At 54.8% G+C, this 26,252-nt stretch overlaps 1 protein-coding gene across 2 annotated transcripts in view; it reads left to right on the plus strand.

The window, feature by feature from the left end:
• TNRC6C (trinucleotide repeat containing adaptor 6C) overlaps positions 1-25,897 on the plus strand; it is a 90,802-nt gene extending 64,905 nt beyond the window's left edge. Inside the window, exons 6-23 of one of the 2 annotated variants that reach the window (XM_075562276.1) lie at positions 4,722-4,937; positions 6,764-6,930; positions 9,342-9,422; positions 10,415-10,472; positions 10,764-10,906; positions 12,064-12,216; positions 14,081-14,230; positions 15,236-15,355; positions 16,875-16,958; positions 17,073-17,298; positions 18,109-18,273; positions 19,852-20,043; positions 20,355-20,498; positions 21,624-21,740; positions 22,922-23,116; positions 23,713-23,783; positions 24,520-24,659; positions 25,262-25,897. In XM_075562276.1, the coding sequence (XP_075418391.1) occupies positions 4,722-4,937; positions 6,764-6,930; positions 9,342-9,422; positions 10,415-10,472; positions 10,764-10,906; positions 12,064-12,216; positions 14,081-14,230; positions 15,236-15,355; positions 16,875-16,958; positions 17,073-17,298; positions 18,109-18,273; positions 19,852-20,043; positions 20,355-20,498; positions 21,624-21,740; positions 22,922-23,116; positions 23,713-23,783; positions 24,520-24,659; positions 25,262-25,622 (2,783 nt within the window). In that variant the 3' untranslated portion in view covers positions 25,623-25,897. The remainder of the gene's footprint in view (positions 1-4,721; positions 4,938-6,763; positions 6,931-9,341; positions 9,423-10,414; positions 10,473-10,763; positions 10,907-12,063; positions 12,217-14,080; positions 14,231-15,235; positions 15,356-16,874; positions 16,959-17,072; positions 17,299-18,108; positions 18,274-19,851; positions 20,044-20,354; positions 20,499-21,623; positions 21,741-22,921; positions 23,117-23,712; positions 23,784-24,519; positions 24,660-25,261) is intronic. The other variant, XM_075562277.1, reaches the window with a different exon arrangement.
• Positions 25,898-26,252: the final 355 nt, after the last annotated feature.

A 26,252-nucleotide genomic window follows, 5' to 3' on the forward strand; every position in this document is an offset into this window, starting at 1 on the left:
AGCGTCACAAGACCTCTAGCGTGCTGAAGAGCAAGGGTGGGTGTCTGATTAGAGCCACAGTGTTTGCAGTCACGTGCATGTAAAAGTTGGCTGTTGAATCAGGAAGACAAAGAAGAATCAATGAATTTGAATTATGCTGGTAAAAAATATTGAAAGCACCATGAACGCACCATGAACTGCCAAAAGAATAAACAAATCTGTCGTAGAAAAGGCACAGCCAGAAAGTTCCTTAGAAGCAAGGATCGGGAGACTTTGTCTCATGTACTTTTGACATGTGATGGATCGTGAGAGACCAGTCCCTGGAGAAGGACATCATGCTTGGCAACGTAACAGCAGAAAAGAGGAAGGCCCTCGACAAGACGGATGGGCACAGTAGCTGCATTGAGGGGCTCACACACAAGAACCTCTGTGGGGACGGCACAGACATGACTTCCCTCTGCTGCCCATAGGGTGGCTGTGAGCTAGAATGGTGCCCAACACCACCACCACTGCCCGTCCTCAGGACAGCCTCGCCAGCCAGCACCACCTTCTCAGCTCTCCTGGGTCTGGCCAAAAGTCACCTTGTACATGTCAAGGGGATTCTGTGAGAGGCAGGCTTCACTTTGTACCTGGTTCTTAGTCTAAACAAACGCACAAACCAAAAACCTCATTGCCACTGTGTCAATTCCGGTGGCTCTATAGGACAGGGTAGAACTGCTCCTGTGGGCTCCCAAGACTGTAACTCTTCATGGGACTAGAAAGCCTGTCTTTCTCCCTGGGTTTTAAACTGCTGACCTTGCAGTTAGCAGGCCAACATGTAACCACTCTGACAACAGGGCTCCTTAGTCTGGTGGTATTATATTTGCTGTTTAACTTAGTTTTGCAGCACAGATACTATCCACACAGGCAAAGGAGGTGTGAGTGGATCATGGCAGAGGCCTGGCACCTTCATGATGCTGAGCCAAGGAAGCCGAGGGTTGAGACTGCCTGAGCGTGTTGTCCTCCCATCCATGCCAGGAGCTCAGGACACTGCTCCTCCTCCAAGACTCCCTGTCCTAGAAATCTGCTTGTCCTTTTATTATTTTCCGATGGCTTAAAATTAGTTTTTAAAAACCAGAGTCCCCTGCAGTTGACATGAATCAGCAAGATGCTGTTACCGCTCAACTTCACACCATAACTTCAGAAATAGATCCCGGGCCTCTCCAGCCAGAAGTCAGAAGTTCTATTTTAAGTGCCACTCATTTGTTCTTAAAAGAGCAGTGACCTGAGATGTGGCCTCCTCTTCTGGATTTCAATAGGGCTTTAGCTATTGTTGCTTTCCTGGGGTGGGGGTGGGGTGCTTGCTAAGAGACAGAGGTCCAGAACATAGGAGTCCCACTATAGAGGGAGGAGGAGATGTGTGTGGATGTGTGTCCAGAGTCTTAATGGAATCCCACCCCCAAGGCCTTCTGGTCCCCAGTGAAGATCCAGTAAGGCAACAGAGAAGCTTCTGTCCTGCTCAAGCTGGTGTGACAGTGCTCTTTAGTTCCACCAATAAGCGCCCAAAGGCACCCACCCTGCCAGAAAGCCTCCTGCCTAAAGGCATGTGCTCTCTCACTCTGAGGGCCAAGAAGCCTACTGCCATCTCCTGGTTCTACTACCACACTCACTTTGTCTCCAGGGTGACAGCTCACTCGCTGGCTCTCACTCCTGGGGCTAGGAGGTTCTCAGTGCAGAGACCCCAGGTCCAAAGCATGTGCTCTTAGCTCTTTTTTTCTTGGTGAAGGTGAGATTCCTCTCTGCTCCAGAATTCTCTTTCTCAACCCTAGCAGGATGGCAAAACTGACCAATCCACTCTTTAGGGCTTCTTATACTTTAGTTGCATGATCCCAGGCACCTTATTTGCATTATTACCAAGCCGTCCAATTCATTTGGTGGCAGTTATAAGACCATTGCAAAAAAATGCTGTGTCAGAGTGACCCATCCTTCTGCCAAGCCTTACAACATAGAACCCTCGGGGAAGTCTCTGGACATGGGCAGAAGTGTCAGCTGTGTCTTGAAAGGTGGGGCACTGAGCCCTGTGACTACATGTGTCACCGTGTATAAATACCAGTATCCAACCTGACACCATAATAAATTCACACTGCGTCTCAGGCCATCAGCCTGAGTTCAAGCCCACCTTATTAGGTCAGCACCTGAAAACCCAGGCATGAAGGAAATGCCTCATTGATTGAATTTTAAATCTTCTTCTTTTTTTTTTTTAGTCTTCGGGAGAAAGATGGGGCTTTCTACTCCCATAAGGAAGTACGGTCTCAGAACCTCACAGGGGCAGACCTACCCTGTCCTATAGGCTCACTATGAGTCAACATCAACTTGATGGCAGTGAGTTCATTTTTTTTGTTTTGTTCTGTTTTTTTCACCTAATTATAGTTGGCTGCTTTTTAACTCAGCCTTTCTTCCCAGAAAGGATGGCCTGTCACACTTTTGGAGTCCCTGGGTGGCACAGGGGCTCGACACTTGACTAAGGGTCAAGCCTACCTAGATGAGCCGTGGAAGACATGCCTGGCTAACTACCTCCAAAAGGTCACCACCTGGAAAGCCCTGTGGGTCAGTTTTGCTCTGCAAGTGCCACGCCCAAGGACATCAAAGTCACGTGTGACAAGATTGGGTGCTTATTTCACAGAAGAAAATGCCTTCTGCCCACCAGCTGTGCTGCAATGCACCCGGTGGAAGGCAGGTCAGAGTACTCTCTCTGCATTGTTCCTGCTGGCACATTGTTAGTGGGCCAAGATCTGAGTGTCTGGCCGCATTGCTCCTGGTACTCCCCGTGCTGTGCTAACCCTCAGAGGAGGGAGACTGGGACCGGCGGGCTCTGGCCATGTTGTCCTTGCACCAGGAATCTGTGTGTGAGAGAAATGAGTTCCACTTGCATAAACTCCTCTCTTGAAAGATAACCTATAAAATTCACATAAAGGATACCAGACTCACTCCAACAAGGAACAGAGGGCCATGGGAAGGATATTGATTTTCATAGTGTTATTTAAAAACTCTGTCAACTGAAAATATTTGCTCAACATCTAAACGAATCTGGCTACTTCTGTTCTTAGCCTCCTTCTCCAGCCTTCTGAGCATGGGTTTCCCAAAGTGGCTAGAGCGCCTCCTGGAGGCAGAGCTGGACCAATAGGGGCTACAAAGTGGAGACCTAGACTTTATCTTGGGTGGAGGTCTAGAGCACAGACATTTGTCATTGCCTCATGGGAGCTGCTGAGTGATGTCTTTTCTGAGGGGGCAGCAGACCAAATAAGTATGGAGACCTCCGCTCTAGAGTGTTGAGGGGGCCACACATCCTGGGCCCACCCGGCATCACCTCCACAGAGAGCTCTTGCGACTACAGGAGCACCCTCTCCTGGGTTGATGGTGGATTTGGTTTTGAAACATGCCATTTGCTTCCAAGAAAGGGACTCGGCAGGCATCTCTGTTGTTGTCCTCCTGCCCCATCGGGCCAACGTTAACAGCTGCATGCCGATCCCTCGCAGCACCAGCGCTCCTGTGTCTGTTGCTTCAGAGGAAGGAAGCCTCTAGTGAGCTTTCCTTCTGACTCTACTTACGACAGGCAGCAGACCTTTCTTTCAGAGGGATGGGAGAGGAGTGTGGTGACAGGCCTGTGGTGGTGAGTCAACGTGCCCGAGGGAGTGCCAGCAGCACCGGCCTTGTTTTCCTTCGCTGAACCTTGGCCATTTTTTACTTGTGCTAATTTTTCTGATTTAATTTTACTCCTTTAATTTGTGTAAGCACGTCTCTGTGTGCGTTATTTTCTGTGTAATTTCAGGCAGCGCTGTCCTTGGCAATTGCCTCGCACCGCTGATGAGAGCCAACTCCCTGTTACGGGGAGCCGTTTGCATATTGCTCAACTCAGCGGCAAGCTTGTCATTTAAAGTGATTGGTGGACTGTGAGTCCTCTCGTCATTAATCAGTATTAGTGCATTTTATTAGACTAAGGAGCATCAAGGGAACTGGTTCTGCATTCATTTTAGGAAATTAATAAATCTCATCACTTGAGATGAAAGTATCCATGCTGAGCCCAAACCCTGTAAAATTGTGGTCAGTTGTTTGCATTTTATACCGAGAGCTTTTCTCCTACAGATGTTCTGTTCTGAGTTGCGATTGGAATATCTGTGTTTCTGCACATTGGCAGCTTGTACCTTTTTCTGATGGAAGAACGTTGTTGTTGATGCTGTTAGGTGAGCTCTCAAACTGGTTTGACTCAGAGAATCCCTCGGTGCTGGCCATCGTACAGTGGCTGCTATTAGTAGCCCACAGAGAAGGAAAATGTGACCAACCTCCCTTTCAGTCTTTACATGCAGTACCAGGTGGACAACAAGCTGCTTCTCAAACCTTCGTTTTAAATCACTCACTTAGACCTGGTTAGACTGTAACTATTGTAGGCATAAATAATGGTGAGCAACAGATTTTGTATTACTGCTAGCGCCATCCTGACTGTAGCCCAAGCTCTCGGCTGCTAACTGAAAGGCGAGCAGTTCAAGCCCACCCAGGGCTCTGCTAAAATAAAAAATGATGACCTCCTGGTGATCTGCTCTCCTGAAGGTGATGGCCTTGGAGACACTCTGGGCCCGCTTGCCTCTGTCACATGGCCACCAACTCCCAACAACAACAGCCACCCAGAAACTGCTTTGGCATCAAGTGTGCTGTTTACTTCCTTGCCCCATCTCATGTGTCTTCTCTCTCCTTCCGTCCCTCTTCAGTTTCGTCAGGCTGGGGAGAAATGCCTCCTGTTCATTCAAAGGCCGAAAACTCTTGGGGAGATCCGCCCCCTCCTTCCACCCTGGTGGACAACGGCACAGCAGCATGGGGGAAGCCCCCCAGCAGTGGCAGTGGATGGGGGGATCATCCTGCTGAACCAGCGGTGACCTTTGGGAGAGCCAGTGGCCCTGCTGCTGCCCCAGCCCTGTGCAAACCAGGTGAGCCCGGCATCTGCAGCCTGACAGAGAGAATGCAAGCTTTAGGACGCACACCTCGGCTTGCTCCACCTTAAGACTAACTCTAAACGAAACTTAAATACTGTGTACAGGGTTAAGTCAGAAAGTACTGTTCGCAACTGATAGACACCTTTATTAAACAAAAGTAGCTGTGCAAGAAGGTAGTATTTCTCCGGCATCTCCTCCAGCTAGGTCTGTCTCTGCATTGAAGGTGGTGGTGTCTCCATCTCTTTAAAACTCGTTTCTGAAGAATTCTGCAGACTCCAATAGACATCACATCAGAACAGCAGTTCTGGTTTCCTGGAAGTGTTTACACTCTTGCTACACTAGAAGGAGAAGCGGCTACAGTGTTGTGATGGGAAATCCCCAGCCTTTTTCTCACCAGTGCAGTTTCTGCCCCGATGACCCCTGTGGAATCTCAAGCCTCAGTCCCCATGGCTTTCTGAACTAACCTCTTTGCTGGAATTGAACTGGCCCAGCAGATCCATTCAGAAGCCACTGTTTTGAATTGGAAGTTTTAGACAAAGGTGGATTGGCACCGTGGCCATAATAATGGGCTTACACATGAGCCCAGTTGTGAGGATGGGGCGGGACGGCGCAGTGTTTCCTTCTGTTGGCCTTCCGTGGGGTTGCTGTGCCTCAAGGGCACCATGACTGAGAACGGCCTGCAGCCATCCACTGAGCCCCAGTGGCGATACTTTCTGACTTGCCCTGGTATGGCCACAGAAGAACTGCTTTCAACAGAACCCTGCAGCCTCCCATTTGACATTAATAAATACACACAAGAACGCAACAGCCACGCGTCTGAGCCCTTGCTCTGCCCTGCCCCTTTAAACAGCCTCGCACTGCTCACTCGGCCCGCCAGAGCGGCCACTCTTCTCTCCCTGGTTGGTGTCTGAGAGCATGTGACACCAGGCACCCTGTAGCAGACCCAAACCACCACCACCACCACCAACTACTCCCCATTGACACTTAGAGCAACTGAAGAAGAAATCTCCCCTCCTGGTGCTGCCTTGGCCGCCCAGTGTAAGAAACTGTCATGAGTGAGCGTGCAGACCACCCTTCCCTGGTGACAGTGGCTGCGCGTTGGGCTGCTAACCGTAAGGCGAGCATTTTGAAACCACTAGTTGCTCAAAGGGAGAAATACAAGGCTTTCTACTTCCGTGAAGAGTGCAGTCTCTACCTGAGGCCAAACAGTCAGTGTGTGCCCTAGCTCACAGAGTCAGGAGCCCTCGATTAGCACAAGTGGAACGGGGATGGACAAAGTGCAGGTGCCAGCACAGTGGGAACACAATAGGTAACCAGTGTCACTGGACAGCGTGTATAGAAGATGCTGAAGGAGTTCAATGGCAGCCTCATTTGCTACGTAAACTTTCACCAAAAAGTGGAAAATATGTATTTTTTAAGCATCAACTAGGACCTACCTAAAAGCAAAAAATGAACCACTGTTTCGGGAACCCACAGGGTTAGTTCCGTCCTGTCCTATAATGCCGCTGCGAGCTGGCATCAGCTCGGTATTTGTTTCCAGGTGGCTTCTTAATTGTTGGGACAGCTCAGAGCAGCACACATGCCAATAGCTGGAGCCTGAAGGACAGTCCTGGCTGTACATGTGCGTACACATTACATATCTGCGCTGAGAAATTCAGTCCTTATATCTGGGAGGAACGGGATTGTGTGTATAGTTTCTCATACACCCTTTCCTACTTGTTCCCCTGAATTGTGTTACAGTGATGACTCTGCTGACATCTTGTCTGTGCACTCTCTCTCTCTTTCTCTCTCTCTCTCTCTCCCTGTCCCTCTCTCTGCAGCTTCAAAATCTATGCAAGAAGGCTGGGGCAGCGGGGGAGACGAAGGACGCCTCAGCACCAGTCAGTGGGAGGAGGAAGACGGGGACGCGTGGAGTAATGCCGCTTCCCAAGATGGCACCTCCTCGTGTGGCTCCTGGGGCAGTGCCCCCAAAAAAGGACTTCAAAAGGTGGGTGCAGCACTACCAAATGCAGACTGGGCCATCTTTTTTTCAACTAAAAGCTCTATTTCAGCATATAATAGGTGTATTTTCTAGCAGGTTAGTGGATATTTTCTCACATTTCCCGGCTTTCATGGAAGTATGGCCCACCTAGCCCACACACTCTTCTCAGGTCTTCATTGTTAGGGGAGCACCGTGGGCTTCTGAGCGAGCCCGTGAGGTGGTCTTACAGCAGTGGGAGGGCAGCCAGCGGGGAAGCTACGCCAGGTGCCCAGTTCCCAGAGACAGGCGGCCCTGAGGTTTCAGTGCAGCGAGTCCCTGTGCCTAGAGAAGTTGCATTGTGGCTCCACTGTGGTCTGTTAGGTGTGCATCTGGGAAGTGTGGGAGTCTGTAAGAATGAACAGAACGAGCATGCACTGTTGGGAAAAGAACAGGACCAATGGACTTGCTGGATCCAGTGCTGCCCGGCCTTTAGTCTATTGAAGGTAAATTAATAGCCATGGTGTCTGAAGCACAGTGAAGTGAGGCATGTCCGAACTCAGGATGAGCGACGGTTACATCACAAGCGTACATGTGAAAGAAACACGAGAGAACGTCAAACGTCATCTTGGAGGGAGAGAGGCCACGCAAACGCTGGCCCGAATCAAAAAGTCCCAAGTAAAAGATCTGCCGATTTCAGTAGAGGAGCCTAGAAATCGCATCACAGGAGTCAAATCAGGTTCCAATGACAAGCTAGGGAAATGGCCATCACTTATGTTCCCAGGAACAGATTCGTGACCCCAGTATGGAAAGAGGGGCCTGGAAACCAATCTCAAGGAGACTAAAAACCAAGGCCAGCAGAAAAACAAGTCAAGCACATGACCGGATGCTCCTCACGAGAAGCCAGGAGAAGTGGCCCTGGGAGACCCCGGGAGAGGGCAGCAGCACCAGGCGTGAGTGAGGGGGTTCATCCAGGGAAACCCAGGGCCCTTGCACATGATCGTCTGTCAGGCACAGCCTGTAGAAGGGTATGCGGAGCCAGTGGCCAGTGTGGTCCACTGCTCACAGCACGGCCAGCACATTTGTACACAGGCTTATAGTGCACCTTTGGATAGTAGCAAACATTGTGAAAAACAAGACCACTTCATATATGTTGATGGGGTGGCAAATCATGCCACATCCATGGTATCGAAAGCTGCACAGAAGTGTGATAAAAGGCTCCTTCCCTCCTGAGCCAAAGTGTGTGTTGCTGTGGAGCCTCTGGAAGCAACTACCGCTCGGCCACCGGGCGCATCCCAAGTAACACGTGGACCCTGACCTGACCGTCATGTGCAGCACCCCAGCGCAGGCTCGCTCAGACACCCCTCCTTCCCCCAGGGAACACCGCTGCTGGACAAAAGCAAACACCCTGTTCAGACTTCTTTCGGTTCATGAAAACAAGCCCCACTGTAGGGCTTTCATAAACACAAAGTAGTGTGAGGTGAACTTTTGAAAAGCCCTGAGAACCTGTACTGTGATGCACTTATCAAAACGTCATAGGAAGGGACTAACTGCTGCCAGTGGGGCGGGCGGCAGGGTCAACATGTAACACAGCTCCCAGGGGCTTCAGGGGCTTGGGCAGGTATCTCTCTTGGCAAAAAGAAGATGGAAGCAAGTGAACCTTTTCACACCTGCATGTGTGACCTGTCAAAAAAGCTAAATTCCATGAAGCTGTCAGTTGGCAGTAAGCAGGACCCCAAGACTGAGACCAGGGCTCCGTGCAGACTGTGTAGAAGTGACGTCCAAAAGAATTTTTTCCCAGGAGGGCTGGCAATAGCACAGCCCACTGAGATAGCAGAAATGACAAATTAGTCTATAAGAATATTGTACCATCTGGGGCCACAGTCAAGTTCCAAATACGCTCCTCCCTGGAAGAAAGAGCCTTTTGGTTTAGCTCAGCCCTCAGGGTGGATCTGTTACTGTGTCCTTGGAGGGGCCAGGGGAGGGGAGGGCTCCTGTCTGTAAAGCACCAGGAAGATGGCCATTAGTGGACCTTGGGCTCGTTGCACCCATTCCCCCAGGGGAGAGCAGGCCTTCCTGCTCCTCTGCTGCCCTCCCTCTCCTCCACACCAAGAGCTCTTAGGAAAGAGTAACTCGGAACACAAGCAGGCTGCTTGCATCTTCCACTACACACAACAAATACCTGCAGTTTACCATCTTACAAAAGGCAGTTCTTGCACGAGGTCATAAGCTTATTGGGAATCACTTGCGATCATCCAGGGTGCCTGTCTCAGCCTGTCAGTGCACTGTAGCCATCTCCCTGTGGGTCAGGGGGCTGTGCAATGCCTCGGGAACACTCCCTGTCCACCCAGCAGGATTGAAGGAGCACAGGTGAGAACAGGAAACGTGTTGCTGTCCATGTGCCTGGCCCCAGGATATACCTAATAACCTCTCCGTTCCAGGGCTTGAAGACGTCCAGCAAGCAGGACGATGCCTGGATCCTGACACGGCTCATCAAACAACTCACTGACATGGGCTTCCCGGTGACTGGCCACTTCCCCTCTCCCCACCAGGAGGGTCCAGGGTGCCCCTGTGCATGTGGGTGGTGTGTCACTTGAAGGATGAGGTTGTTGATGTCACCTGACTTATAAATTACTCAGCCTGTTGACTGGGGACTGTCACTCTGGACACCAAAAAAAACCCAGATCATGCTCATGTCTATTATGAAAGCCTGCTGCGGAGGGGGATGTTGCTTCTGTTGGCTTCCACAGTTTTCTGGCTTTGTGTTTTCTTCTGGTGTGTCCTTGGAAGTTGATCTTCATCCATTTGTGCAATAAGTGGGAAAGATTCCTGCTCCCCCTGTCTAGAAAAGACCATGCAGCGGCAGCCTCACACCAAGGGGATGGTCTGAGAGTGAAGCCCATCTGCTCTGTCTCTGGGCTGTGCTTGGACCCTTGTTCCCCTCACACGCTCCTCTCAGTCTTTATGCGAGCACTGGGTGCTGGGGGAGCAAAGGAAGCACAGGCTTGAGGTGGTCACCCTGGCCTCAGGGAGGCACAGCGCTGGTGCCAGTCTCTCCCCTCTGTGGGGCTGGGGGGAGTGGGAGCAAGGCCAGTTGACCAGAGGGTCCCAGCCGCACTGCCGGGCTGGCATTGTGCCCAGGGTCTGGTCTCTAATGGGGAGCTGGTCATTTCTTGGTGAGAAGTAGTTGCCATTAGAGCTGGGAGGCAGAGAGCTCCCCATGCTGACATAATCCCCCCAAACACTCCCCACCATGCTGATGAGGCACCCCCAAGCTGAGAAGCTCACACCACCTGCTCTTGGTGCCTGAGTGTGGCTATGGCTTCCTGAGCAACACGGGGTCCCACTGGCACTGCACACACCCCTTCACTCCATATCAGACCAGTCCATCATCTTGGTCCTGTGTGTCTTTAAGCAACTGCCCTTGTGCCTCGGCAGTGGGAAAGTGGTTCAGCTGCTAGCCGAGACCTCGTACACCGAGAGCAGGCAGTCCTAACAGAAGCTCTCTCCGCAGAGAGAACCAGCCGAGGAGGCCTTGAAGAGCAACAATCTGAGTCTCGATCAGGCCATGAGTAAGTCACAGGGCACCCCAGAGGTGCCAGGCTGGGCGGGGACTCCCAAGGAGGCATAGGGCCAGCACAGCAGACTGGCCCATTTTGTTTGTTTTTCCCAGCACACGCATGCGTGGGCAGACACGCACACTGTGTAAAGGGACATGCTGCTGACTTCCTGCAAATGGGGGGACTCAGCAAATGGGGCTTGATAGCCTGGCCATCCGAGGAGGTTACCGACAACATGGAAGGGAGCTCAGAGTAGCAGAGACGGGCATCTTGTGTCATTGTGGCCCCTGTGCCCTGCTTCAGGTGCTCTGCTGGAAAAGAAGGTGGACATGGACAAGCGTGGACTGGGAGTGACCGACTATAACGGAATGGTCACCAAACCCCTCGGCTGCCGCCCACCAATCTCCAAAGAGTCTTCTGTGGACCGCCCCACCTTTCTCGACAAGGTAGGGTTGGAGGCGGTCTGTAGCCTGTTTGGGGGTGATCTCTGTGTGAACGCTGTCCCTGATGCAAAACTTGACAGTTGTGTTACGGAGGTGATGTGGACCCGGGACCCTGGGAACTAGGCACTGTCAGGCATACTGCCTGCACCTGGCCATCACTTTGGCCACCCAATTGAAAGGTTGGGCCAACAGCTGAGACAACTGGGCTCTCTGGATGGGAGATGGTGTGTCCCAGGGACTCGAGGGGAAATGGGATTTGGGGAGTGGAACTGCTCCATGGACTATTTGAGAGCCCTCGGATGTGTGGATTGTCAGACAGGACCAGCATGGGCATGGCCTACTCTGCCTTTTGTCCAACCGTGCAGGCATCACCTGAGACGAAATCCAGCCTTGGTGGGGAGAGGCTGTCTGAGATACAATCCAAATACAAAATTGTGTCCAGGCAGGATAGGCCATGTGCTTGACACGGGATGCCCACAGGCCCAGCAGCGGGCTGGGGCAGCAGGTGTCAGTACCCATTCTGGCCACGTCAGAATTGCAGACAGCCCTCGGATGGTCCAGGCCATAACTGACTAAGGGTGTGGTGCCTTGGTTGCCTTGCTTCACCTAGCACCCCTTCTCCCTGCCCCCAAACTGGCATCCTATGTTTGCACCTGAGAAAGCCAGTGGCCCCAGTCTGTCTGCTTTGTTTAAGGTGCCTGGGAGGCCTGTGTAAACTTTCTTTCAAGGAACTTGCAAAGTTGCCTGGCACACAGCTCCGCCTCCACTAGTAGAGATGGAAACCAGTTCTGGCTGGTGCCCAGTGTGAGATGGAGCCCTCAGAGGGGGTTGCTTCTGTGGGTCATAGCAGCTGGAGGCAGCAGTCAGCCCGCAGCCTACCTGTAGGGCACTCGTTCATTCCAACAGGGAAGGTCTGAGAAGTTGCCACTGTCCCTGCCCCAGCCCCCTCAACCCTCCTCTCCGAGACAGGGTCAGTCCCAACGTGGGCAAAGAACATTGCCGTCCACGTGTGCGTTTATGAAGCATGTCCAAAGCCACAACCGCATCGGAACGGCGTTCCCCTGTCTTTCCCTTCTTCCTCTGGCCCACACGGTTTGGATCCTCCCACTCCTCATCTGCCTACTCGTCTATCTCCCGGCCCACCCTCTCTCCCCAAACAGGACGGCGGCCTCGTGGAAGAGCCCACTCCTTCACCAGTTTTGCCTTCACCAAGCCTGAAGCTCCCCCTTTCCAACAGCAGCGCGCTCCCCGGCCAGACCCTGAGTGGCATGACCTCAGGGCTGGGCATTCAAAACTTGAATTCTTCTCGACAGGTAAGGCTGCCACAGGGAGAGGGCTTAGACACACGTAACACACTGTCCTTAGATGGTGTGCCTGGTTTTTTAGTAGACCTGATTATGTATAGGTGCCTGGGAGACAGTCAGGATTTACCCCCAGAGTGACTGGAGGCAAGAGCTGAGTGACAGTCCTTGAAATGAGGTCACCTTCTAGGAGACACTGCAAAATTACGTTCACTTTCACACTGGCCTGAATGCCCCTGACATCTTGACCCTGATGTGACTGACACTGGTGGCCATGTCAATGTGGTGGCAGCTCCATTTTCCGGGTCTAATGGTGCACAGTCAAAACCTCCCAAGTGGACTGCCGTGCAGGGACCTCTGTGCTCACCCCTTGCTAAGACACTCAGAGGCTTGAGCTGGCCAAGTCCCCATAGCGGCCTCTCTTTGGGCAGAGCTGACACTTGCTGCTAGAAGCCCCTGCAGGCAGGGGCTGCTGCCACACTGTCTCCCCTAGCCCCCAGGCTCTCCAGTGTAGGACACCAGGCAGACCAGTGCTGCCTTTTTCCACTGCAGAACCTCCCTCCTCACTCGTCTGCTCAGCCCTGCATATGCACCCTGGAGCCTTCCCTTTAAGACCTGTCCTGGGGTGGCTGAGCTGTCCCCGGGTGGCTGAGCTATCCCCATGTCTTCCCGTGGTCCCCTGTGTGATGATTGATAGGGACACTGCCTTCCCCGCTCTCCACAGGGCTGCTGTGTGTGAGATGGGAGTGACCTTGCTTGCTAACCTGGGGTGGTGGTTGTGGTATGACATCTTCTTGACTCTTTCTCATAACCACCCTGTGTGACACTGTCTCGGGCACACAGCCAGCTCAAGTCTCCTGAGGAACTTTTGCTGGGCTCCAGTCACTGGCCTTCCAGGTACCAGCCGAGCAAGGACTGTCAAAATCGCCAGTCCAGCTGAGAGGGCCAAGTGCTAGGCTGGGTCAGAAGGGCTGCTGCCTGGACCTTTCAGCCTCTCTTCTTGAGAAGGTTGGTTAGGTCTCCACTGCACCTCTCTGCAGGCTGACCGGTCCCAGCCAAGGATAGTCACAAAACCAACCCCAGATGACCTACCACAGGGTCAGCCCACAGCAGGGTGTGTGGGAATGTGTGTTGTTGGCTGTTTGGTCAGCTCAGTGCAGCCCTCGTACCAGTGTCTAATGCTAGTCCTAGGTCCCCTTGGATGCCACTTGTCCAGGAAGCTGAGCACAGCCCATCCCGGTCTGTGCTGTGTCTCACTCGGTGGGACTTGTGCTTCTGTCAGCAAGTCAGGCTTAGCACACAGTGTGCCTTTCTCAGGAGACCTGGTGGCTCTGTGGCTGGGGTGTGGGCTACTAACCCTAAAGTTGGCAGTTCAGGCTCACCAGCCCCTTCACAGTAGAAAGATGAGGTGGCCCTGGAAGCCCTCAGTGCTGTTGGACTCTGTGCTGTAGGGTCGCTCTGAGCGGGACAGACCCCGTGACAGTGGGTGGGCAGTTTTCCCTTCTGTGTGTGGGAACACTAAAGGACCAGCTGCAGGAGCACCAGGTTGGCACACTCACGGTGACACAGTCATGACTGGCACGTCCAGGGCCCCTTGGTGAGGGCAAACCAGGGCATAGAACTGGGATTTTCATATTGCGGCTTGCGGGCTGGTGCCCGGCGCAATCCTGATATGAGGCAGACGTGGACAAAGTGAGAACTGCCTGTATGTCTGTCACTCTCTGTGGAAACGCGGCTGCCTGTTTAGGGACGCACCAGACTTGTTGCCTAGCCTTCCGGGCTGCGGGTTACCCTGGCAGGAGGTGGAGGCCAGTGCCTGACACCCACCACCAGAGCCTGGGTAGGTGACGAACGTGCCCTGCTTGGCTCCCTGCAGATACCAAGTGGCAATCTGGGGATGTTTGGCAACAGCGGAGCAGCACAAGCCAGGACCATGCCGCCACCGCCGCCGCCACCACCAGCGCAGCCCCTCAGCTCCTCCCAGCCCAGTCTCCGTGCTCAAGTGCCTCAGTTTCTATCCCCTCAGGTCAGGCCTCCTGTTTGCTCGGGCAGCCGGGGGAGGGTGTGCCCTGCATCTGCCCCTGGGTCTGGCCTCATCCTCTCTGAGAAGATGGCTCGGTTCAGTCCAGGGGACTGGCCAAGACTAGAGGGAGAGAGGCCAGGCCAGGTCCTGCTGAGCTGGGAACATCGTGCTTACATGCCAGATACCCACTTGACTGCATGAGAGACACGTTCTCCCCCAGCTACAGGAAGGAGCAGAGCCAGTAGGCAGCACCTCCATGCTTCCCTCCACCCACATGGTCACCCAGCCAGGGAGAGCAGATGTGAGGACCGCTGGCTGTCAGCTCCATTCGGGACACCTGCCTCCTCCCAGGCTGGACACCGCTTGCCCTGCACTCTCAGCTCCACCCGTGTTCCTTTTCCCTGCCTTTCCATGGGCTCTCTGACACGACAGCGTGTCCTCATCAGAGAGACCATAGACCGTCACGTCCCAAGGCCTCCGGGTGGGCCAGGCCCCATGTCTCTGCCTGTACCAGCAGGGCCCCTGATAGCTGATTTCAACCTGTGAGCCTGGGGCAGTCTGCTTTCTGAGTCCAGAGCAGTGACTGTGGGATGCAGGGTCTGAGTCAAGAGCACAAGGTGGTCGTGACAGGAGGGCCACCCTGGGTCAGAACCTCTTAGGAGAGTGACATGGTGTGGTGTCTAGCGTACTTGCGCTGCTGCTCCAGTTGCCTGTGATGGGCCGGGCAGCTCCTCTGTTTGCATTAACAGCATGGGACATGAGACCGGAACCTTACACAGTTCAACCACGGCACCTGTCACCATTTTTGTTGTTGTTCTTTCATGCTTCCTCGTGATTCTTCGATAAAGCCTGTTCCTGCTCCAGTCAGAGTATCCAAGCATTTTCAGTGACCCTAAGTGGCTACTCAAGGGACCTGTCAAATGTTTCCTTGCGTCATCAGTCCAGAGACTTCATGGCCATCAGTGCTTTTTAGTAGGAAGGCCTAATGGTGTCTTCTCTGTTGAACAGGTTCAAGCACAGCTTTTGCAGTTTGCAGCAAAAAACATTGGTCTCAACCCTGCACTATTAACCTCGCCAATTAATCCTCAGCATATGACGATGTTGAACCAGCTCTATCAGCTGCAGCTGGTGAGTGGCCAGGCCTGCTGAGGCGGGGACACGTTTCGGCAGCAGGTGCTGACTGTTGACAGCACGCTTTGTCTCAGTTGGGGGCCAGCCTCTCTCAGACTGGCTGGGGCAAGGTGCTTTCTCACCAAAGACAAGTGTCTCCCTGGGCTGTGGAACTCCTCCTGCCCACGTCCTCAAAACACGGACCCCATCTTTTTCTGGCATGTTCTTTAATGGACCACTGGACCAGAGTCACTCACTCAGCACTGAGGCTCAGAAGGTACTCGAGGGGCTCTTTTCTAAATTCTTCCAAGGATGGGCGCCAAGAGCATTCTAGAGCTCAGACTGGCATGAGGTTGATTTCTGCAGCTTCCTCAAGGAGGAGGGCAGGTATAGATGTAGCATGGCCTTTCTTGGAAGGCCTGTGGTGTAGTGTAGACCCTCCTGGTGTCACGTATTTACCCCTGGACATATACTGAACATCACCCTGCCCGGTTGACCCAGAAGTCTCCTCCAGCCATGTCAGCTCCTGAGCAATGACCCTGGGGTGTGCAAGGAGCAGCTCAGACAGCTTCTAGAAGACAGGACCACTGACCAAGACCACTATCTGTAGGAGCCCCAAGCCCTTGGACTTTTCTGTGCCCCAATTACACATGCATCTCATAAGCCCAGGGTCTGGTCCCCCAGAACAGGGCAGGTTCTGTATTAACTCACAGGCCTGGGCTGCGTGGTGACTTCACACCACACCAGCCCCACAGTCACAGTGCACACGGTGCATTCTGACAGGACACCACAGTGTGTGTCATACAGCTCTCTGGAATCTCCTTTTCCCTTTGCAGTAAGTCCCTAGGACATGAAAGTTTTCAGGAGGATGCTGAATTGTGTCTAATGTTCTATTTGTTTAAAATAACTTCTCGACAGAAAGGAGTTTTGATGTTAGTCTTCTTTGGGAGAGCCTCAAGGCTTCCCGCGGCTGCATGGTTTCCAGCTCCCTTGTAAGGGTGGAGGCGGGACAGCAGTGGGACACACCGCTCTCTTTGCTGCTATTTGTTTGGATCAGCCTCTGATCCAACACGAGCAAACCCTGCTGTGAGAGAGGCTGGCGACTCTTGCCTGTCTGCATGGCGGCAACTTTGCACCACAACAGCCTTTTGCATTGTGAACAAGCAGAGGCTTCCCTGGCACAAGCGCCACCCCTGTGGATGACACGTGCACACGATGAGCTGTGCATGCCCACCTATCCAGGGAGGTGGGCTGAGCACCCAGCCCTCTGGCATGGAGCCTGCCTGTGCCCTGGTGGTCTGTGTGTCGTGCTAGACAACCCTCTCCTGCTCTGAGTGCAGTTTTCCTCTCATTTTACCCTATGATCTGAGCAGTGTTTTCTCTCATTCACCAAAACACCAATGAAGGTTGGCACCTTCATTGCCAACCCAGACCAGGAGCGGGGGGCAAGAGTTACTGACTAAAGCCCATTGGGGCACCAGGCTTCCCGAGCCACATCTCAGTCACCTAACTCTGCCTCTTCCCCGCCCACCTGCAGGCATACCAACGTTTACAAATCCAGCAGCAGATGTTACAGGCCCAGCGTAATGTGTCCGGACCCATGAGGCAGCAGGAGCAGCAAGTGAGCACCCTGGCTTTCTGGGGGATGTGGGAGTGGGGTGGGACTGGACTGGACTGGGGGAACAGCTCCCAGCCCTGCTAACTCCTGTGCACGGCGGTGTGTGTCTCCCTGCAGGTGGCGCGCACAATCACTAACCTGCAGCAACAAATTCAGCAGCAGCAGCGCCAGCTGGCTCAGGCCTTGCTCGTGAAGCCGCCCCCACCACCTCTGTCTCTGCACCCCTCTGCAGGCAAATCGGCCATGGACAGCTTCCCCCCACACCCCCAGGCACCCAGCCTCCCCGACCTGCAGACCAAAGAGCAGCAGTCTTCACCCAACCCCTTCACTCCTTACCCCCTTGGTGAGTCCCACCAACATACCCACACCCACACCACACCCCAGCTCAGTCGCACCGGAGAGCTGGAATTCAACAGGACCTGCAGGCCCGCTTGCCCCCAAACCCTCATAGGGTATGGTCTGACCACTGGCTTCACTCCACTCATGTAGAGCTGCCTTCACAGATGGCTGCCCGTCAGCCCACGCTGCTTCACTCACTCCTCCTCCTCCGGCACAGCTTCCAGGGTATGGGCTCAGCACAGGCAGAGCCAGGGCCTTGCTGTCCCCTTGCTTCAGTGACCCTTTGAGCATCGTTTAGAATTAGAGACCTTATTTTTTTGTTTGTTTTTTTCTCTCGGTTTGGTGAGCCCTCCATCAGGTGTGCTAACATCAGAAAACGCCGTCATGGTTAAGTGAAATGAAAACTGGTTTGGCTCCTTCAATAATTGTGTGGTAACATTTTCACCACAATTCAGTAGCAGGACTCCCAGAAGCTTAAGTCTGGGTAGTTCCCAGTAACGTGCAGGGCACAAATCAAGGCGGAGACTGGCCTTCCAGGTCTTTGCAGTGACCAGCCCACTATAGCCTTTGAGTTGACTCCTACCTGTCCCAACCCTACAGGCCAGAGGACATCTGTCCCCGGGGTTTCTGAGGCTGAGCAGACGGCCACAACTCTTATCCCAAAGAACAGCGGTGGGTCTGGGTAACTGGCCTGGTGGTTAGCAGCTCACACCTTAGCCCACTGAACCACCAAGGCTGGATCCTTATTCGGCACACCCTTGGGCACCAGGATTTGCAGTGAAAGCAGGTTTACCTTAACAGCGTTTTGTTTCAGCCGGACTGAACCCAAACATGAATGTAAACAGCATGGACATGGCTGGCAGCCTGTCCGGGAAGGAACCGTCTCCGTCCCAGTCACGCCTGCCCCAGTGGACACACCCAAACTCCATGGAGAGTTTGCCCAGCGCTGCCTCTCTCGACCACAACCCCAGCAAGCTCGGTGCGTCAACCTGGGGCCCCCACCCCCACCCGACCAGGCCAGCCTGCTCGTCAGCCGATTGCTTTTCTATAGTCAGGGTTGAAAGTGGAGTGGGCAGTATTCCATTCCAGAGAGTGTAAGTCCCCTGTCAGAGCTGAGCTCCAGCCCCGTACATGCCGGAAAGGCCCAGAGCAGAGAGTGACCCTGGGCCCCCCACGTCTGTCTGCTCAGGAAGGATTGGCATGGTGGAGGCCGCTCTGCCAGACTCCATGCCCTGAGACGGTACAGAGGCCTCCAGGTGCTCAGGCCAGGGCCAGTTCCCTGGGGAGCCCCACATTCCCCTGATGCTCTGTAGCAAGACGGCAAGGGATTCAGTGGGTCATGTGTCTCTCTCCATAGAAAGTATCTTGGAAAGAGAGAAGAGCCTTTCTGATGGAAGGGGCCCTGGTGGTGCCATGGGGTAAGGGCCGGGCTGCCAGCCACTCTGGGGGAGAAAGATAAGGCTCTCTCCTCTCCCACAAGGCCTTGCCAGCTCACACACCAATGTGGGAGTGACAAGAGTTAGAATCAATGGACTCGTGAAGAACCAAGGAAGGTAGACCCCGTCCCTGGATGCACGGCCCTGTACTTGGCAGGAGAGAAGGCAGTCGCCCTCATCTGGTCGGTTTAGGAAGTTCATGTTTCCACCCACACCCCTGGGGCTATGGAGGGTGAAACACATTCTGACAGCAGGGAGACTGGCATCAGCCCCCAGGTCAACAGGCAGAGACGTGCACTTTAGAACGATTCCCTACCTGATGAGCTAGCACTCTTTGTACGAGGGCTGATGTTGGCTCAGCATCCACACAGCACCCTGGGGTCACTCAGAGCGGAAGGGCTTCTGTGGAAGCAGCTCTCCAGGCCTCTTGCTGACCACCTCAGGGTGGCTGGAATCTTAGCTGACAGGTGAATCATGAGAGCCCAAGGCTTCCCCAGGGCATCCACTTCTGAAGGGCTGAGTCTGGGTGAGCAGACAACGTGCACTAAGTCGCGGAGCCCTTCCCCCACAGAGGGACGGACGCTTGTCAATGATAGCCCCCAACCCCCCTGCTCAGGGGCCTGTCGTAGAGCATCGTGGACGCTCACGACACCGCACGGTGTACGAGCACCATGCTGTGTGCAGACAGTCCCCGTGTGGCCTGCAGGTAAGCCCTAGACAGAGCTGGGAGCTGGTCCACCAGACAGAGTGGGTGTCTGGGCCAGGCAGGTGCCCAGCTGGCAACCAAATTGGGACTTTGGGTACAAGGGGCGTGCAGACTGGGATGCAGGTACTGGGAGTGTGACTGGCAGCCAGAAGCATGCCCAGTGCTGCTACTGCCCTGCTCCAGGAAGCAAGGCTCCAGGCAACCAGCGGGATGAAGGCAGGAGGAGGTGCTGCCAGGAGTGGACACACAACAGCACTCCCCTACTTGTGTTCTGGGCGGTGCTTTACAGGAACCTGGAAATCCTAGTCAACCATTGCCATCAGCTGTAGATGATGTGACACACTCTGCCCAGAAGTGCAGTGTCCCAGGTCTTCCGAGCAGGGCGCTCACTGAGCCTTCGCTTTTGTGTCCTCAGGTGCTATCCCTGGAGGTCTGAGCATAGGGCCTCCAGCCAAGTCGGCTATTGACGACTCCTACAGCCGGTACGACTTAATCCAGAGCAGTGAGTCACCAGCCAGCCCGCCCGTAGCTGTCCCCCACAGCTGGGCCCGCGCCAAAGCCGACAGTGACAGGATCTCTAATGGTTCCAGCGTCAGCTGGCCCCCAGGTGCGACCAGGATGGTGGACTGTGGGGGGCGTGATGGAACACGGGTTGCTGAGGAAGCAGGCCTTCTGAGGGTATGTGCTCCCCCCCCCAGCCATGGCCTCTTCATGGGAGCTGGTGTGACAGCAGCCCCTTTGTTCTGATCCAGAGGGAGGGCACACAGGACAGAGAAGGGGGGCTCAGCAACCTGTCTGTTCTAGCCTGGTCCAAAGACCCGGTGAGTTCTGTGGGAGCGAGTCCAAAGTCTCGCCTCCACGGACTGGAGCAGAGCAGCAGCAGCTAAGCGGGCCGCATGTCTGGGTTTCCATGGACAGAATTCCAGCCTGGAGTTCCGTGGAAAGGACTTCAGAACATTGATCCCGAGAACGACCCTGACGTCACTCCCGGCAGCGTCCCCACGGGGCCAACGATTAACACCACCATCCAGGACGTTAACCGCTACCTCCTCAAGAGCGGAGGTGAGGGCGGGCCGTCAGCACGGGGCCTTCACAAGTTCATGGGGACTAGTCGGTGTTTTCATGGCAGTGTCTGGTGGTCACCCTGCTGCTGATGGGCCAGGTCAATCTAGTCATAGATCAGGTAGGGACACGAGTCCTGAAGGACAAGAGTGATGTGTTGGTGTGTTTCCGTTCTGCCCCTAGTGGGGCTCTCCATCTGGTCTTCCTGGGAGCAGAGTGGTGGAGGTGCCCTCTGCATTTCGTTTCTCTGTCCCCTTCCGCATGGGATTCTGGCTCAGGCATTCACTTGAGCAGATGCTGTCTGGGCATCCTTTTAACCCTGAGAAGGGAAGTGTGTACAGCAGAGTGGCCACACTGAAACCTGCTTCAGGCTGTGCTGGCATGGATACATCATTGACCAGGGAAATGAACTAGTAAGGGACACGGTCCATTGCTACACCGCCTGAGGGTGGGCCTATAGCCCCAACCCCCGGGCACACAGTGAGTACTGCTGGGCTTCCGTCTGTAAAGTCCGTGGCCTGCAGACTGTGAGGACACTATAGTATCCATCCTCCTCGACAGCAGGACAGCCTGAGGGCCCTGCGTTCTGGGGAAGGGGTCAGGCAGAGTGTCCTTCCTTGGGAGGCCAGAACCTCGGGTCATGAGGGACAGAGCCAGGCGCCATCTTTGCCCTTCTGCCTGCCAGCCTCTACTTCTTGGTGGAGGGATTTTCTATTGGACTTTTCCATCATCCTGCACCTAGGTGAAGTGCCACATCCTGGGGCTGACTTGAACGGCGCTCACGTGTACGACACATGGGGAAGTGACAAAGGGAATAGTAGGCGCTCTGGGGACGTCTTGTCATTGTGGGACGGTTGTCCCAGGGTGACTGTCCAAGGCGAGGCCTATATGACTCTCAAGCCCCCATGATAGGCTCTCTTTATTCTGATGGGGAGTCTCTGCCTCCCAAGCCTTAGGAACAATGGCCTCGAGGGACTCTGGGCTTGGGACAGGACTTTGGACCATGTCACACTGTCCTGTCCAGCCAGCAGTGTAGCTCGGAGCCAGTGTGTATGTCCTCACGTCCTGAGCTGGCACTGCTGGCCACTGCTTGCCATTGTTCTCAGTGTCTGTTTGGCTCTGCAGGGCCCTCCCCGTCATCCTCCCAGAGTGCCACGCTGCCTGCCGCCAGTGCCTGGCCGCTCAGTGCCTCCGGCTACAGTAGCTCTCTCAGCAGCATGGCATCCGCACCTAGCATTGCAGGTACGCTCTGGCCTCCCTCCATGTCGCCTTTCCTCTCCCCCACCCCTGTGCTCCCCACCCTGTCAGGGATGGCCCAGAAGTTTTGCCCTGGTGGCCAGGACCTTCACGCATGTCCCCTCACCTCCAGAAGGGGGTGAGCAGGAGTCTCTTGTGAGGGGAAATTGCATACCTGTCAAGTCCCCAGCACAGGGCCTGTACCCTCCCCTCTCCACTTCTCCCTCCCCTTCACCCAAGACTGTCCCCAATGAAGGGAGGGGATCCAGACTCTGCACTCTGGGTGAGTCTGGCCCCAGAAAGCACAGCCAGGCTGTGGAGAGATACAGAGAGCATGCTACCTGTAGGTCACCATCCCTCAGTGAATACTGGGAGTCTTCAGAGATGCGTGTGGAGGGTACATGTTTTGGTGTTATTTAGCATCTTGCTTACAAAAGCACCACTTACTTTCCCAATCTTTCCATTCCTTGTAACACTTAAAAGTGCTGTAGTTAAACCTTTCACGGTCCCAGAGCCCTTCAGCAAAGGACCAGGCAGAAACTCACCTTCCATCCTCTAGGGTCCTCCTGGGGCATTTGCCAGTTTTCTGTTCAGTGGTTGTTATAAAATGAGTTGATGCCAATTGGAAACTGTTCCTGGGATATTCATGGGGTCTAGGGACCCCTCTAGAGGCAGTGGCTCTGCCTTAACTTCTTGACTTGCCCTTGGTCCCTGGGGTTGGCGGAGGTGGGGAGGGGGCTTCTGATTTTACCCTGGCTGTGCAGTGATGGTGGGGCTGGCAGTGGCAGGCACTTGTGAGGGGCGGCAGGAGGAGGGAGCTGCTCCCTGGCCTGCGTGACCCACTGGGAAGTCCGGTTTGCTTATGGTGACTTTGCTCTGGTGCGTTTTCCCAGGGGGCCCAGGTGGCTTTTGCTCACCAGAAGACCTGCCCAGGAACTCTGTGGGAGACAGGCCTGGTGAGCCACTCCCCTCGGAAACCCTGTGGGGCAGCATCCCCGTCCCCACCTGGCCAAGTTGGGGCCACCTCAAGTCAGAATGGACTGTAGCAGATGGATGAGGTGCCCACAGTCAGGCAAACCAGGAGCGAATGCCGAGCGGGCCCTGGCCCAGCAGTGTGTTCCACCTCGATGTCCGACTTCCCCTCCCTACTCCTATGTCTTAGACGTGTGTGCCCTCTGCCTCTCCAGGTAAGCTGTCAGACATCAAGTCCACGTGGTCCTCCGGCCCTGCCACCCACACCCAGGCCTCTCTGTCTCACGAGCTGTGGAAGGCGCCCCGAAACCCAAGTGCACCCACTCGACCACCACCCGGGCTCACCAACCCCAAGCCCTCCTCCACCTGGGGAGCCAGCCCCCTCGGCTGGACCAACTCCTACTCCTCAGGTATGTGGGTGGGCAGAGAAGCCATTCTAGATGGCAGGACTCCCCTCGAGAGCTCCCTGCGGTGCTGGTGGCTTGTAGGGCATCCGTAGCTGCTGCCAGGCATCCACCCACGCAGGGGCCCGACTCAGCAGAGCACCTTTGCTTCTGTCGGGACACAGGCCTTGCGCAGAAGCAAACAAAAGCCATGGCTCTGGCACCATGCTGCACCTCAGTGGGCCCTTGGCTGCCCTGGCCACGCTCTGAGCAGAGAGCTCTAGATCCTTAGGTGGAGCTTGAAGTTGCTGCTGCTTGTTTTGAGTGTGGCAGTGTTAACTCTTCAGTCTCAGCATGTGCGGTAGCTGTTAATTTCTAACAGGCAGACGGGAGCGTGAGTTCACTGGGGGCCTGGACAGGCAGAGGTGGTAGTCAAGCCAGGTTCCAGGGCTGGGAGGAGGGCCGGCAAGAGTTTGTCAGAAAATGATGTGGCCTTTCAAAGGCTGGGAAGGGCTTTCTTAGGTTGGTGGGGGAGGGGGGAGGTATAGGGGTTCCCTATCCTTGGAGTCAGAGAAGAATCTGACTGGCCCAGGCACACTGAGCTTGCCCTCCAACCCACACAGGTTCTGCTTGGAGTACTGACACCTCAGGAAGGACCAGCAGCTGGCTTGTTCTTCGAAACCTCACACCCCAGGTGAGTGCCCCCAGTACTTGGCGCACACCCAGCCTGGGGAGAAGTGTGGGAGTCAGCTGGGTATTAGGCTCTACGGCCGAGTTACGGCTAGGGTGGCTGTGAGCCCTGCTCCTGTTCCTCAGACCTTGCAGTCCCTGGGGCCCCATCCCCTGCTCTGTGAAGGCATCTGGCACCTCTTTCGATCAAAGGCCATCCATGACGTACATGGTCCTGTGAGGGCATCAAACCCCAACAAGGGGCCCTGGCCAGCTGAACTGTCCACTAGATGGAAAGAAGCAGCTGCTTGGAGGACATGGGAAGTTGCCTGCAGAAGGGGCACAGGATTTCTGTCCAGGAATAGAAAGTTCTGGCAGTGACTGGTGACCCTGTGGGCATGCGTAATGCCACTGAATTATATGCTTGAAAGTGGAATCAAAAACAAAGCAGATTCACTGTCCAAGAGTCAGTTCTGACTCAGAGACCGTATAGGACAGGGTAGAACTGCTCCTGTGGGTTTCTGCCTCGCTTTTCTCCTGTGGAGTGGCCGGTGACTTTGAATGGCAGACCTTGTAGTTAGCATCCCAACTTGTTGCCCACTATGCCACCAGGGCTCCTTGGAAGGGCAAACTCTGCAGTGCTATCCTGCCCAGAACCAACCCAACTGTGAGGCTGGAGGAAAGGGCTATGGTTTGAGCACATGTGTCCACGTGCCCACTCCACCCAAGTGCCGAACGGCCTTTTTCCTCTGTGCACACAGATCGACGGCTCCACGCTGCGGACGCTGTGCTTACAGCACGGTCCTCTCGTCACATTCCACCTGAACCTGACGCAAGGGAACGCTGTGGTCCGCTACAGCTCCAAGGAGGAGGCCGCCAAGGCCCAGAAGTCCCTGCACATGTGCGTCTCCACCCCCAGATCCCAGGCTGCACATGCTGACACACTGACTTAGAGGGAGGCTTCCTGGGGAACACCGACAATGAACCCACTGTCAGGCCCACCCCTCCTCTAGTGGGAGCCACCTTTGATGATGGGTGTGGGATGGGTGGGGAGCCCTGCATAGAACAGGGAATTTTCACTCACTCACTCACGTCACTCTAACTCACTCACTCACTCTAACTCACTCACTCACTCTAACTTACTCACTCACTCACTCTAACTTACTCACTCACTCACTCTCACTCACAAAAAAAAAAAAGAACAGGGAATTTTGTCAAGCCCAATTCTCAGTCGGTAGCCCCAGGGGGTGGGGCTGGGGGTCTGTGGGCCAGTGAATGCCCTCAGCTGCTTCCCAGATGCCCCAGAAGGCTGGGCAGTTGGCCTCCGTTGGACATCCTGTGGGTGCTGTCGCACTGACCAGTAGAGTGGCCAAAAGTTGAGCCACCGGTTGCCCTTTTCCTGGTGGCTGATGCCCAGGATGGAGGAGGGGCCTGGTGTCCCAAAGGGAAGGGTTAGTGGCAGCCACAGGTCCCTGCTCACACCCCACCTTTCCCCCACTGCAGGTGTGTACTGGGGAACACCACCATCCTGGCCGAGTTTGCCGGCGAGGAGGAAGTGAACCGTTTCCTGGCACAGGGCCAGGCGCTGCCTCCCACCTCCAGCTGGCAGTCCAGCTCTGGGACCAGCCAGGCCCGGCTGGGTGCCGCGGGCAGTGCCCACGGCCTCGTGCGCGGTGACACCGGCCACTGGAGCACCCCCTGCCTGGGTGGCAAGGGCAGCAGCGACCTGCTGTGGGGTGGGGGGCCCCAGTACTCGAGCAGCCTGTGGGGCCCCCCCAGCGCTGAAGACAGCAGGGTGATCGGCAGCCCCACCCCACTGAACACGCTGCTTCCAGGAGACCTCCTGAGCGGGGAGTCCCTCTAGGCCGGAGAGGGCCTGGCCTCTGTCCTGGGGAGGACCCTCAGCGCCTGCGCGCTGCCACCGCAGCCCCTGCGAACTGTTGCCTCCACAGTGCAGGCTGCCTGGTCGGCGTCACATGCTAGTGACAGGATCTTTCTACAGCTTCTGATTTGGTGTCGCCGTCGCCGCCCTACTTTGGTACGGAGTGGTGTCGTTTGGTTTTAAGTGTAAAGCTGCTTAGACTAGTGTATCATGAAGGGCACTTTCCGACGGGGCTGGAAAGGGTTATTTTATCACTGCGGGTGGGCGGGTGGGAGGGGCGGGGAAAGCCTATTTAAATGAGCCTGTGATGATTATGCACATTACCAGAGGCGGCCCTAATCAGGGGCGGGGGTGGCCGAGCCTGGCCTCACAGAGGACGGACAGAAGCCGCCGGAGGAGTGGCCTGCGCCCAGCGCTCCAGCCCCGGGGACCTGCCTATGCACATTACCCTTGTGTCATTACTTTTTCATGTCATTTTTTTTAAGCCCAAAAAATATTTTTTAAACTTTAAAAAAAAAAAAGACATATCAAACATGCAAATACTTGAATCCAGCAGGCCAATAAGGAAATGTGAACACTTTCTAATTCTACACTTCCGGGTCGACGTCAGTA

This window comes from Tenrec ecaudatus, chromosome 10, assembly GCF_050624435.1.
Source record: "Tenrec ecaudatus isolate mTenEca1 chromosome 10, mTenEca1.hap1, whole genome shotgun sequence".
In the NCBI taxonomy this organism is placed as follows: domain Eukaryota; kingdom Metazoa; phylum Chordata; class Mammalia; order Afrosoricida; family Tenrecidae; genus Tenrec; species Tenrec ecaudatus.